The sequence below is a fragment of the Rhinatrema bivittatum genome, unplaced genomic scaffold (assembly GCF_901001135.1).
Source record: "Rhinatrema bivittatum unplaced genomic scaffold, aRhiBiv1.1, whole genome shotgun sequence".
Classification (NCBI taxonomy): domain Eukaryota; kingdom Metazoa; phylum Chordata; class Amphibia; order Gymnophiona; family Rhinatrematidae; genus Rhinatrema; species Rhinatrema bivittatum.
In genome coordinates, this window is record NW_021820694.1 from 10,705 (window position 1) to 24,026 (window position 13,322).

The 13,322-nt window shown below is 45.3% G+C and overlaps 1 protein-coding gene across 3 annotated transcripts in view; it reads left to right on the forward strand.

Moving 5' to 3' along the window:
* The first annotated feature begins 2,586 nt into the window (after positions 1 to 2,586).
* Positions 2,587 to 13,322, forward strand: part of LOC115081959 (transmembrane protein 242-like) — a 31,512-nt gene continuing 20,776 nt past the window's right edge. For 2 of the 3 annotated variants that reach the window (XR_003854045.1, XM_029586198.1), the window contains exons 1-2: positions 2,688 to 2,886; positions 3,289 to 3,389. Coding sequence is in view for 2 of the 3 variants with exons in the window: in XM_029586198.1 (XP_029442058.1) it covers positions 2,781 to 2,886; positions 3,289 to 3,389 (207 nt within the window). In the remaining variant the exon portion in view is untranslated. The other variant, XM_029586199.1, reaches the window with a different exon arrangement.

Below are 13,322 nucleotides of genomic sequence, written 5' to 3' on the forward strand. Positions count from 1 at the left end.
ATGCTATAGTTACACAATGTTAGGTTCCATATTATGTGCTACCACCCAAGAAAGAGATCTAGGCGTCATAGTGGATAACACATTGAAATCATCGGTTCAGTGTGCTGCGGCAGTCAAAAAAGCAAACAATGTTGGGAATTATTAGGAAGGGAATGGTGAATAAAACGGAAAATGTCATAATGCCTCTGTATTGCTCCATGGTGAGACCACACCTTGAATACTGTGTACAATTGTGGTCGTCGCATCTCAAAAAAGATATAATTGTGATGGAGAAGGTACAGAGAAGGGCAACCAAAATGATAAAGGGAATGGAACAGCTTCCCTATGAGGAAAGACTAAAGAGGTTAGGACTTTTCAGCTTGGAGAAGAGACGGCTGAGGGGGGATATGATAGAGGTGTTTAAAATCATGAGAGGTCTAGAACGAGTAGATGTGAATCGGTTATTTACTCTTTCAGATAATAGAAAGACTAGGGGGCACTCCATGAAGTTAGCATGTGGCACATTTAAAACTAATCGGAGAAAGTTATTTTTTATTCAACGCACAATTAAACTCTGGAATTTGTTGCCAGAGGATGTGGTTTGTGCAGTTAGTATAGCTGTGTTTAAAAAAGGATTGGATAAGTTCTTGGAGAAGTCCATTACCTGCTATTAATTAAGTTGACTTAGAAAATAGCCACTACTGGCTTAGTGTTTGGGTACTTGCCAGGTTCTTATGGCCTGGGTTGGCCACTGTTGGAAACAGGATGCTGGGCTTGATGGACCCTTGTTCTGACCCAGTATGGCATGTTCTTATGCTTCTCAGTTCCATTCCTATTTGTGTCTATTTTCTATGGTCCTATTCCAAACCCTTCCTCAGTTAACACTTTCTGTTTATCAGTCTCTACATATTTCTCTCCCTCCCCTTCACACATATATTTGAGTCTTACAATCCCATTTTTGCACTTCCTCCTGTCACTAATGTACTGTTGCAATAAAAAAAGTCTTCCACCCCTCTTTTGCTGGTAATAGTTATTTTATCTTGCATGTGTGCTTTTGCTGTCCCGACTACTTTCCCAGCCTTTATTTGCTTTTGCAGATAATGTTGCCTATCTTTCTCTCCTGTTAACCTTTTTTTCCCTTACCTTTTCAGCCACTTCTTTAGACAACCAAAATGGCCTCTTTCCCTCTTACTATTATTTACTTTCTCAAAAAAAAGCTGAAAACCACTTTGATAATACCCTGATCTTAGTGAAAAGGCCAAGAAGCTGGTGAGACTGCCTGTGCTACAGGATGAGGGGAAGAAGTCTCCCCCCAAATGAAGGAGACTTGAAATGTCTTTGCTCCCTTTCCTATCCCAGCGGTGAAGAGCAGTGTTGCCAGGTCCATTTATATTATTAGGTGGCATTGGTCTTTTATTTTTTCTAAAGTTGCTTTCATTTTAGGCTTGCTGCTAACCCACAACAGCAGACCAGGGCTCTACCGAAAATTATGGATAAGTAAGAAGGAGGTGTTGAGTGCCAAGAGCTCCACCGTGCAGGTCCTGCCAGCCACAAGTGCTTCACATCAATTTTGTGTGCAAATAAACAGCCACTTAAAGCACCGATTTTCACCATAGCTCTGTTTAATTTTGTGATGTTTTTCAAGCTGTTTAACTAGCTTTGGGTTTAGGCTGCTGACAGGACCCTGCGCTGGAAACTTTGGGTTCTGCACTCATCCCAGGCCCTCAGAAAGCAAGGTTAATGTTCTCCTGGAAGAGGCAAGGGTAGAAGAGTAATAGTTGCTGACCTCTAGGTATGTTACCCACCGAAGTAAAAAGCTCCAGGCAAGGTAACAGAAATGCAAACATGACGAAATAAAAACAATACGAAAAGCAGCAAATACACACTCAAAAGCACCTTAACCCCATCGCTAAACACATAAATAACCCATTAGCCTATAACAAGAACCGGCATTTAATGCACAGCGTCCCTTTCTTCTCTTCCCTCTGCCGGGCGTCATGCGGGGGAGAATAAGTTTCTCCTTCAGCACAACTTCCAGGAGAGAGAAGGGAAGGGGCAGCGACGACGACCTCCTCCGCCAGAGCAGCCTGGTCTTCCCTTCGCCCCCTCCCTTTTCTGTTTCCGGGTCAGCGGGGTCCAGCATGGCCTTCCCTCTCTTTCCTTCCGCCCTTACTTTTCTATTTCCGGGTCAACGGGGCGCAGCATGGCGGCGACGTTCTCCTCCGCCGGGGCAGCCTGACCTTCCCTCTCTTTCCTCCCGCCCTTGCTTTTCTGTTTCCGGGTCAGCGGGGCGCAGCCTGGCGTTCCCTCTCTTTCCTCCCGCCCTTGCTTTTCTGTTTCCGGGTCAGCGGGGCGCAGCCTGGCGTTCCCTCTCTTTCCTTCCGCCCTTACTTTTCTATTTCCGGGTCAGCGGGGCGCAGCATGGCGGCGACGTTCTCCTCCGCCGGGGCAGCCTGGCGTTCCCTCTCTTCCTCCCGCCCTTGCTTTTCTGTTTCCGGGTCAGCGGGGCGCAGCCTGGCGTTCCCTCTCTTTCCTCCCGCCCTTGCTTTTCTGTTTCCGGGTCAGCGGGGCGCAGCCTGGCGTTCCCTCTCTTTCCTCCCGCCCTTGCTTTTCTGTTTCCGGGTCAGCGGGGCGCAGCATGGCGGCGACGTTCTCCTCCACCGGGGCAGCCTGGCCTTCCCGCCTTGCTTTTCCGTTTCCGGGTCAGCGGGGCGCAGCATGGCGGCGACGTTCTCCTCCGCCGGGGCAGCCTGGCCTTCCCCCTCCTTTGCTTTTCTGTTTCCGGGTCAGCGGGGCGCAGCATGGCGGCTCACAGAGACACCGTGACCGAGGGCAGAAAGTCGCCTCCGCCTCTCCCCACATGCACCCACCCCGAAAGCCCGGAGAGCCCCTTGCGGCTCGTGAAAGGTGCCCGAAAGGCAGAGAAGGGGGGAGGGCACTGCGGCTTCTTCCCATCCTGGCCTTGGGGAATTTTGCCCTTAGCCCCCCCCCCCTTTCCCTGTATAATAATAATAATAATAATAAGTAAACCCTACTCGTTCGCAGCTGCTCTTTCCCTTAGCAGCAAAGCAATTTACATTTGTGAAAACCTCAAGCACCAAGGAAGAAGAGCTGTTCACGGCTTTTCTACGAGGGATTCTCCTTACCCTTGCTATGTTTAGAATAGTTACGTTCAGGTTAGAGTCTAAATAAAAAAAAGAATAGAATATTTGCTATCATTGTGCTGCTGTCTGTGCTTCATTTATAATATGTATGTAATCATCCTTTTTGTTTCCGACTGAATGAGGTTCTTTGTTTATTTTCTCGCAGGTGGCATTTTTCTTGGTAGTGTTGCCACTGCAGGAATGCTAGCTGGTTTCCTTACAACTCTGTCCATGGTAAAGAAGAAAAACCCCAACTGGTTTAATAAGGTTTGATTAAGTTTAAGATATATTCTAATCAGTTTTTTTTTCTTGTCTTATAAATGGTGATCCTCAAATGCATTAGGTTCGTTTTTTGATTTGTTATTGTGCCTGACATCAGTAAGTGCTCCACACCTGAGATTCTTGAACAGACTGGGTCTGGACCTTGCTATGTTATGTTGGATTAGAAACTGGTAAATGTATAACCAAATTCATCTCGGGGTAGGTTCCCCAAATGAGTTTGTGTGGTACACACCATGTTAGGCATCAACTGCTCTCATAACCAGGGTGCTTGCCTCAGTATTTGCATTGTGCCAAAGAGAGCTTCCTTCTGGAGTTCCTAAGATGTAAAACAAAAAATGCCTGATACTTCACTTTCAATGCATATCCAGCATAGCTCTCTGCTTCAACGGCAGGGGGAATGAAGAAAAGATGTTTTATAGTCAGACATCTACCTCATGGACTGAATTACATAGTCTGGGTAAAACAAATAAGCATGGGTGTAGCTTGCTTGTTACCGCGGTTACTACCCCAAATTAAGCCTGACACTTCACTTAGAATACATATCCAGTGCAGCTCATTGCTTCAACAGCAGGGGGAATGAAGAAAATAGGATTTATATTCAAACAACCAACAAGGACTGAATTGCACAGGCTGGGTAAACAAGCGTGGGAGTAGCTTGCTTATTACGGTGGTTACTACCCCAAACCAATTAGCTGGATACTTCACTCAGATGCAGCTCCAGCACTGCTAACTACTGTGGTGGGGGTGGAAGGGAAATAGAACCAAAAAATTATTTAAAGGGACAAGAGTAACAGAAAAGTATGAAAAAAAAAGTGCGAAACTTGCTGGGCAGACTGGTCTTCTTCTGCGGTCATTTCTATGTATGTTATGTTTCTATGTACAGGCAACAAAAAGTAACAAATTAGACTACACAATAATAATGGGAGACTTTAATTACCAAAATTGAAGATGCAAAACGACTCCAATCTTAGGTAAGAAACCAAAACATCCACAATATGGGATCAAATACCAAAAATATTTTCAACTAGCGGTACCCCGCCACGCGTTGCAGTGGCAGAGTCAGGTTCTTTTCCCTCCCTCCCCTTGCTCATTTACCTCAGTCACTCATCCTCCTCCCCCTTGGTCACTCACCCCCCTTCCCTCCCCTGTCCCCACTCCAACTCTCTCCCCTCACACTCACCTCTCCCCTCATTCTCCCTCCCCTCACTGTCACCTTCCCCTGTCTACTGCCTACCCTTCAGATCAGAAAACTTGTCTTTCTATTTCTGTGGGAACCCCCCCAATCCCAACCCTTTAAATCAAATAACCCCCCACCCTCCTGCCCCCTCCCAAGACCTGGGAAATTAAAATTGTTGGTGCTACATGTGGTCTGTCCCTGGGCGTCTGTGCGCCTTATGTAGCCAAATAAGGGAGCGCCTAACCAAAGTTGCACTCCCAAATTTGTTTTGTGGTCTGGGGAGGGCTATTTTGGTGCGTTCCCGAGATCGTGCAAGTTTAGTGTATGTATTTGTGTGTGAACCTCCCCCTTCCCCCAAAAAACAACCCTATGAGAAAAGTTCTCTTAAACTAAGCACCCCACACTCTCCTGCCCCCCTCCCCCAGCCCTGTGAAAAACAGTAGCCCACCCCCCTGCCCCCCCGAGTTGCTGAATGAATGAAACCTGCCCCCCCCTCGTGACCCCTCCCCAAGATGTTCGCAATAAATTCATTACCACCCTCCAGACCCCCCCAAAACCTGATAAAAATGTCAGTCGGTGGAGTGGGCGTTGAGGAGCGGTCCGGGAGCGATGTATTGGCGTTGGTCCGTCGGCTGCGAGCACTGAAACGGGTTCCGACGGCCCTTTGCCCTTACTATGTCAGTGGGGAGGAGCAATGGCAGCGGTAGGTCCTCTGACATAGTAAGGACAAAGGTCCACCAGCTGCCAGTCCTGAAAATGGCGCCAAGGGGCCCTTGCCCTTACTATGTCACATGGGCTACTGCCGCCATTGGTGTCCCCGAGTGGCATAGTAAGGGAAAGGGCCATCAGTGCCATGTTGATTGCTGGCAGCCGACGGCCGTAGTGCAGGAGATGTGTCCTGGACCAGTCCTGGCCCCCGCTGGAGCCTCCCGGACTTCTGTCAGGTTTTGTGTGTGTTGTGAGAGCCTGGGAAGTAAATAAATTTGGCATGTGTGTGGGGGGTGTGAGGAGGGTGGTTTTGTGTGTGTTGGGAGGCTGTGGGAAGTAAATACATTTTGGCATGTGTGTGGGGGGTGTGAGGAGGGTGGTTTTGTGTGTGTTGGGAGGCTGTGGGAAGTAAATAAATTTGGCATGTGTGAGGAGGGTGGTGGGTGTATTTTATCTGTAAAGGAAATAGTTATCTTCCGGCGAAAAAAGTGCGTGAATGTGTTAAAATGGAAGTGAAACGTGGACCTGGACTGGCGAAATGATTAGTGTAGTGTGTGTTAGTGTAAGGTGTAACAGATGGCGCTTACGTCCAGCAGATGTCGCTGTTTTCTGGAAAAAATCTTTAAACCTATTTTACCTGTCACAGGTGTGACATATCTGTAATGTAAGGACAGAAGAACCTTCCTGTATGCGAAATGAAGGTTGTGTGCAAATTTGAAAGCAATCGGTTCAGTGGTTTCTGAGATTAGCGATTTTTTCCAAACTATTTAACATTTTTATTTATATAGAAGATTTTTCAAACTCAGATAACCAGCTCTGAAAAAGGTGTCAGCCTGACAACGTGATATGCACCACAGTGCTAAGACTGCCCAGACCTATCAATCATCCACCTTTTTAACTGTCAGCAAAAAAAAAAAAAAAATTTTAAGTCTTTTTTGAAGATATTAAAAGTAAGAAACAGTCCCGTGTTAATAGATCATAAATCCGACATGGCCGGTGCTTCACCATAGAGCTTCCTCAGGGGTATATTACATTTATAAATCCACTTTGACTGTTAACTGAAAGATAGTAGATAACATTAAATCGAAGACCATTCAAAATTTGAAATCACAAAAATATTTATCTTGTAATTGGAGGTTCTATTTTTAGTCAGACATCTCATCTCAACAGGAATTCATAAAGAAACACTGGAGCCATGGATTTCGGTTAACGGAGATTTACAAAATTGAGTGGGGTGGAATAGGTACATGGTGAACAAAATTTACCTTTTCCATTAGGACTAGGGGACACTCCATGAAGCTGGTAGCACATTTAAAACAAACCATAAAAGATATTTTTTCACTCTGCATCATTAATTGCCAGTGGATGTGGTGAAAGTAGTTAGTGTAGCAGGGTTCAAAAAGGGTTTGGACAAATTTACTGGAGGAAAGGTCCATTAGCCATGTAGACTTGGGGAAAGCCACTGCTTATGCCTGGTTATAAAGGGTTGACTCTATTCTTTGGGATCCTGACAGCTATCTGTGACCTGGATTGGCCACTGTCGGAGCCAGGATGCGGTGCTTGATGGACTTTCGGTCTAACCCAATATGACATTTCTCATGCTATTATTTTCTTACATCCGTGCGCGTGTAAGTTCTTTTTAATCAGGTCTTCGCTGTAAGTTCATTATTAGAAGATGGCCAATGGGATGCTATAGAGATCGATGTTGGGGTCAGTTTTCTTCAGTGGGTTTTTTTTTTTTTGTAAATTGTTGCCAGAAGAAACAGTTAAGACATCTTGATGTTTAAAAGAGGTTTGCACAAGTTCCTGGAAGCAAAAATCCATAAACCGTTATTAGCCAGTTAGATGTGGGAAAGCCATTGCTTGTCCCTGGGAGTGAGCAACAAGAAATACATCTACCGGATACTTGTGACATGACCTGGCCACTGTTGGAAACAAGATGCTGGGCTGATGGACCTTGGTCTGATCCAGCATGTCATATCTTATGTTCTTATGCGACGCTGCAAAAAAGCTAGAAGAGAAGGTACTTTACTGGTCACATTAACAATTATTTATTTAAAATCATTTTTATACTGCTTTCCCAATATAACTGATCTAAGTGATGAACATCAAATGCAGATTCCCTGTACGTACCCGGATTAGTCCAGACCATGGGTTGAGCCTCCTGTCCAGCAGATGGAGACAGACCAAAACTGAAAGGGGTATCCTATATCAGGACAGAGCCTACCCTGCAGCCCTTCAGTATTTGCTGTCTCCAGCAGATGCGACAGCTCACCCTGCGGTTTCCTGATCTTTCTTAGTAGCCCTCTCTCGGCGGGTTTTCTCCTTCATTTCTTTTTCCAGATCAAGCAAGTACTTCATTGTGGATCCATCAACACTGTGGATCCATCAAGTCTAGAGCACGTGAATGAAGAAGGGGTGGCTCGCAGGAATGAAGGCTACTGCCTGGAGATAATACCCTTATTCAATATACATACACACGGTTAATGCGACTCCAACGTTGCTCTAAGCTTCAACAGTAAGAGGAAATATGGAAAAAAAAAAAGGATTTGCATTCACAAAAAAGCGGGGTGTAGCTTGCTTGTTACGGCGGTTACTACCCCAAACCAAATGTGCCTGATACTTCACTTTCAATGCACATCCAGCATAGCTCTCTGCTTCAATGGCAGGGGAGAAAGTCTGATACTTCACTTCCAACGCATATCCAGCATAGCTCTCTGCTTCAACGGCAGGGGAGAAAGTCTGATACTTCACTTTCAACGCATATCCAGCATAGCTCTCTGCTTCAACGGCAGGGGAGAAAGTCTGATACTTCACTTTCAACGCATATCCAGCATAGCTCTCTGCTTCAACGGCAGGGGAGAAAGTCTGAGTCTTCACTTTCAAAGCATAGCTCCCTGCTTCAACAGCAGGGGAGAAAGACTGATACTTCACGCACATCCAGCATAGCTCTCTGCTTCAACGGCAGGGGAGAAAGTCTGATACTTCACGCATATCCAGCATAGCTCTCTGCTTCAACGGCAGGGGAGAAAGACTGATACTTCACGCATATCCAGCATAGCTCTCTGCTTCAACGGCAGGGGAGAAAGTCTGAGTCTTCACTTTCAAAGCATAGCTCCCTGCTTCAACAGCAGGGGAGAAAGACTGATACTTCACGCATATCCAGCATAGCTCTCTGCTTCAACGGCAGGGGCAATGTAGAAAAGAGGATCTATATATAAACAACCAACAAGGGCTGAATTACATAGTTGAGTAAACAAAAGCATGGGTGTAGCTTGCTTATTGAGGCGGTTACTATCCCTAACTAAGCTACATATTCAATTATTTTTATTTTATTTATTTATTTAAACACTTTTCTATACCGCCGCTAAGTTAGGTACCATCGCAACGGTTTACAATCAGGCACAAAATAATGTATGTATAGGTAGGTTATCGTACATTCTAACAGGTGCCAACTAAGTACGGTTACAAACTCAATAATAAAATCAATTAGATGCAGTTCCAACACTGCTCTCTACATTAATGGTGGGGGTGGAAGGTACTAAGAGCCAAGCATAACAAGTAAGAGGAAAAAAAAAAGTGCATAGCTTGCTGGGCAGACTGGATGGGCCGTTTGGTCTTCTTCTGCTGTCATTTCTATGTTTGTTTCATTGTCTTTTATTTACAAAAAAAAAAAAAAAGATTTGCCACAGGAGACAGCGCTGTCTCCTCGCTCTTGCGGGGCATAGGGGGGCTTGCCCCTTGCGTTCCGTAGCCTAGGCCCCTTTCCCGGTGATCCGCAGGTGGGGTGAAACTGGTGGTCCAGTCACTCCCCCCCCTTACCTGGCTGCCGTGCTCCGGGACGTCTCTTCCCCAGCTGTGCCCCTAAGGATGTGCCATTCCCCTATTTAAAGTACTACAAAAAAAAAAAAAAGTGGTGTACTTGTGCATTGGGCATTCTTTTCTACCTTCTGCCAGCAGCCGAGGTTTTTTATCTGGAGGAGCGTGCAGGGTTTGATCCGCTGCCTCCACTCCTCCCGGCAGCACAGCCCAGCTCAGCTGATTTTCTTCCTGCTCGTGGCTTCTCTCCTCAGAGGATGCCGCGATAGCAATGCTGCCTCGTGTGTGGGGAGCCTTCATCACGCGAGGGACTTTGCTCTAGGTGTCTGCCGGGTGGAGAAGGTCCCTCCCCGGCTGCGGCAAAAAATCAAGCCCGCGGACGCTCCTCACACCGCACGGCTAGGCCGTTCCCGGGTCGGCAAACCGTGGGAACTGCGGCCATCTTGGGAGTTTCGGCAACCCCCGATTCGGGGGTGCAGGGGTGAGGATTCAATTTTGGCGGTGCCCCCTCCCCTCCAGCAGGTCCAGGCCATGTTTTACTTCAGGCCCCTCTGGTAGCTCCGGTTCAGGATGCGGAGCTGACGGAGACGCGCTCCCCCCCCTTCTGGAGGGGGATGACCCCTGGGTGCTACAGCTTTTTCACCGGGAGTATCTGGAGCCCCTCATTCCCTTCGTCTTCAAGAGTTAGGGATCGAGGGGCCCCCAGCAAATTCTCTTACGGCCACTCTGCCTGTGCATTTGGCCCTGGTCCTGGCGGGACTCTGGGCTCCAGCCTGCGCTTTTCCCTTCCATCCTATGCACAAGTTGCTGCGCCTTCGGGAATGGGAGGCTCTGGAAGCGGGGCTTCGCATCGGGAGAGCCATGGACAAGCTCTATCCTCTATCCATAAGCATTGTCAAGGTAAGCGTAAAACATTGATCAGACAGGCCTTAAACCACAATGGTATTGGCTGGAAACATTTCAAGAAACTTAGGTGCCAAGCAAAACTTTTTAGGAGCTGAGAAACTCCATCCCACCCTGCCCAATTTTTTGTTTTGGTATTTTTACTGTTTTTCCAAATTTTTCCAATTTTTCTCTGTATTTTGTATTTTTTCTTAGTTTTCTCGTGTTTTGATTTGCTTTTTTAACTTTTTTGCATTTTGCCGTTATCCTCCCTTCCCCCATCTCTTTCCTCTCACCCCTACAGTTCTGTCTGTTTGCCTCCCCAACCTCAGTTCTTATTTCCCCCCAGCAGGCAAGCTCTCTGATCTTTCTCCCTGGGCAAGGACCTGGCCTCAGCAGGATCTCCTCCTGGGCTGGGTCCTGAGGGTGAGCAGCTCCCCACCTGGGCATTCCTGCAGCTCGCTCTCTTCTGAGCTTGCAGTGCCGCCATCGCACCAAGACGCAACAGCCTAACCATATTTGTCTTCCCTGATTGGGCAGCCAGTGGGCCCCTCCTGGGGAGCCCGCCCCCCTAGTTTTACTCCTCCTTGCTCCAGGATATACCTATTTATGTCCCCGTCCCTTGGAGCTTGAAAACTCCTGCCTGCCCAAGGTGTCTCTTTCCATCAGCTTCCATCCTCCCCTCTCTTGTCGTCCATCTTCCTCCCCTTCCCCTACGGCCTGATCCAGCCCAATCCCACGGGCAGGAGAGCACCACTCTAAACGCCACCTCCTGCCACAAATGCTTTTCTCTCCCATGCACTTAGCTGTTTGATGCATTTATGGATTAATGGTTTCATGAGCAAACGTTGGTGGGGGTCTGTTCCTTTACAAATATTATTGTAGTTACCTTCACAAGCTCATGCTCCATTTGGATCAGCCAGTCCTTTATCTTTCTTGTCCTTGAAAGTTTGAGATTGGTGGAAATCCTTATTAAGTACTCTCACTCATCCATAAATCAATACCCAACCAAGAGATGCAATGGTTTTCTGATCAGTTTATTTTCTGCACATCTAACAGACCAATAAGAAATATCCACCAAGCTAAACTAGCCTCTCATCCACTCAAACACATCAAACACTTGTCCACAAGAGACCGTTCTTTCTCCATAGCTGGTATCAACATCTGGAACAATATGCCCTTGGACTTGCGTCTCGAATCCTGCCATAAAACTTTCAAACAAAACCTCAAAACCTGGTTGTTTGAACAAGCCTTCACTCAATGATCATTGACTAATCTGAAATGTAGTTTTCCTGTTTAATTTTTCACCAGCTCCCTGTTCAACTTCACTCCCCATGGTTGTTTCAATCTACTAATTGCTCTGTTCTCCATTTTCTCCTTCTCTCCCTATGTGCAATACCTGTGACTTGACATTAACTTGACACTGGATCAGGCCTTTAACAGGTTAATGGCATTTTTTTTTCTCCCCTGCTTCGTTGTTGAAATAGAATATGCATTGGTTTTATAGTTAAAGGAGTTATAGTATGTACTCCTGAAACCCGTTATTTATGTAAACCCTGTTGCTGTTATTTGTTTACTTCCTGTATAATCTGTTGTATGTAAAGCCTGTTGCTAATTTATTGTTTACTGTAAACCGAGGTGATGTATATCTATACGTACCGCGGTATATAAGAATCTCTAAATAAATAAATAAATAATTGTTGAGAAGGATTTCTCCATTGACATGGATTGCTTATAAGAAATCTTTTCCACAGGGTTTGAGTTCTTCAGAAAAGGGAGCAACTAGGCCTATGCCATTTGGGCACATCTGGTCACAGGGATGGTTTGTCGCCTTTACAGGTTTAATGAATATATTTTCTCTTATGGCTAAAGAGAGATTTTATCATCTTAAGGAACAGTGTTATTTCTCGGGTAAAAGGGTTTGATTGACCTTATGAAAGGGAAATCCTTTTTTGAGGGTTTGTGTTCTGCTCTTCAGACTTGTAAGGGTCCTATTCTTAAGCTTTATTCTATTTTGCTTAAAGAGCTGTCTGTTTAACCCATGCATAATCTGGCTTGGGGGAAATTCAGGAGGAGGGCTGGGTGCTCTGCTTTATGGACATTAAGAAGAGATCTGTTTGAGAATGGGCAGCTGACACCAGAGCAGTAGCTCGGGAACTGTCCTGGAGTGGAGGATGTATGCTGGAGACGGTGTGGGAGCAGAGACTCTCTTTTTTCATATATGGTGGCAATGTTCATAGATACAGATTCATTAGGATAAAGTGATTTTGCTAATTATTGAAATAACAGGGAGCACAATACACAAGGATCCTAAATTGTTCTTCTTAGGCAATATTGATTCTAATTTGGATATCACTACGAAAAAATGGCTGTTTGTAAATAATTCTAGCGACTAGATGTGAAATAGCTGTACCCTGGCAAAAGTCTATGCCTTCAGGGGTGGCATCTTCTACAGTATCAGGTAGGAAAAGTTTGTTTCTTGTGTCATTTAGCAGTGATTAAAAATGAGACTCTTGCTACATTTCAAGCAATTAGGAAGCTATTCAAGCTATGGAGTGCTGCAGGCTCTTAATTATGCATAAGGAATAAAAGTGCATTTTTGTATTTTCTGGCTCTCTCCCTCGTTCCTGTAGGGTATATTTGATGGGAGGGGTGGTAAATAATCTACACATTTGGTTTGCACTTTAATTGTGCATTGCTAATTTTATGGAAGAATTGGCTGTATTGCTGAAATTGGTTTAATAAATATTTCAGCAAAAATGCTAATGATGATGATAAAAGTATAATAAAACTGAGTGAAAAATCTGAATTTGCACTCTTGTGACTTCAGACCAAGAAGTAGCACTAGAGATGAAAGCTGATTTTACTAGGATATCCCCCATCCCTATCTATTTAAGCCTACTTGCTCCTTTCTCTCTTTCTTTACATTTCACTGCATATTAGTCACACCAGATAGGCTTGTGTTCAGAACAATTCTTGAGCTGTGTAAAGAGTTAAGTACCTTTAAATATTCTGCCTGGGGTATTTTTTTTTCTCATGCTGTAAAAAAGAAAAATCAAGTAGCTCTGAGAATATTTAACAATACTGCAGAGATGTATTCCTGCAAAGATTTATTCCTGCGCATAATTGTTTACATATCTCTGAATTCTAATTAGTCGTATCCTCTGCTAAATCACACACACAGTCATCCATATCAGTTAAATGTGTTGTAGAAAGTCCTAAAAATTGCCTTATATCAGTTTCCTAAGCCAAGCCTGAATGTTGCTGAAAATTCCTGTTTGTCCTCCGGATGGGTAGAACTGGCGCTGCATTGGTATGGGTTAACGTCTTCA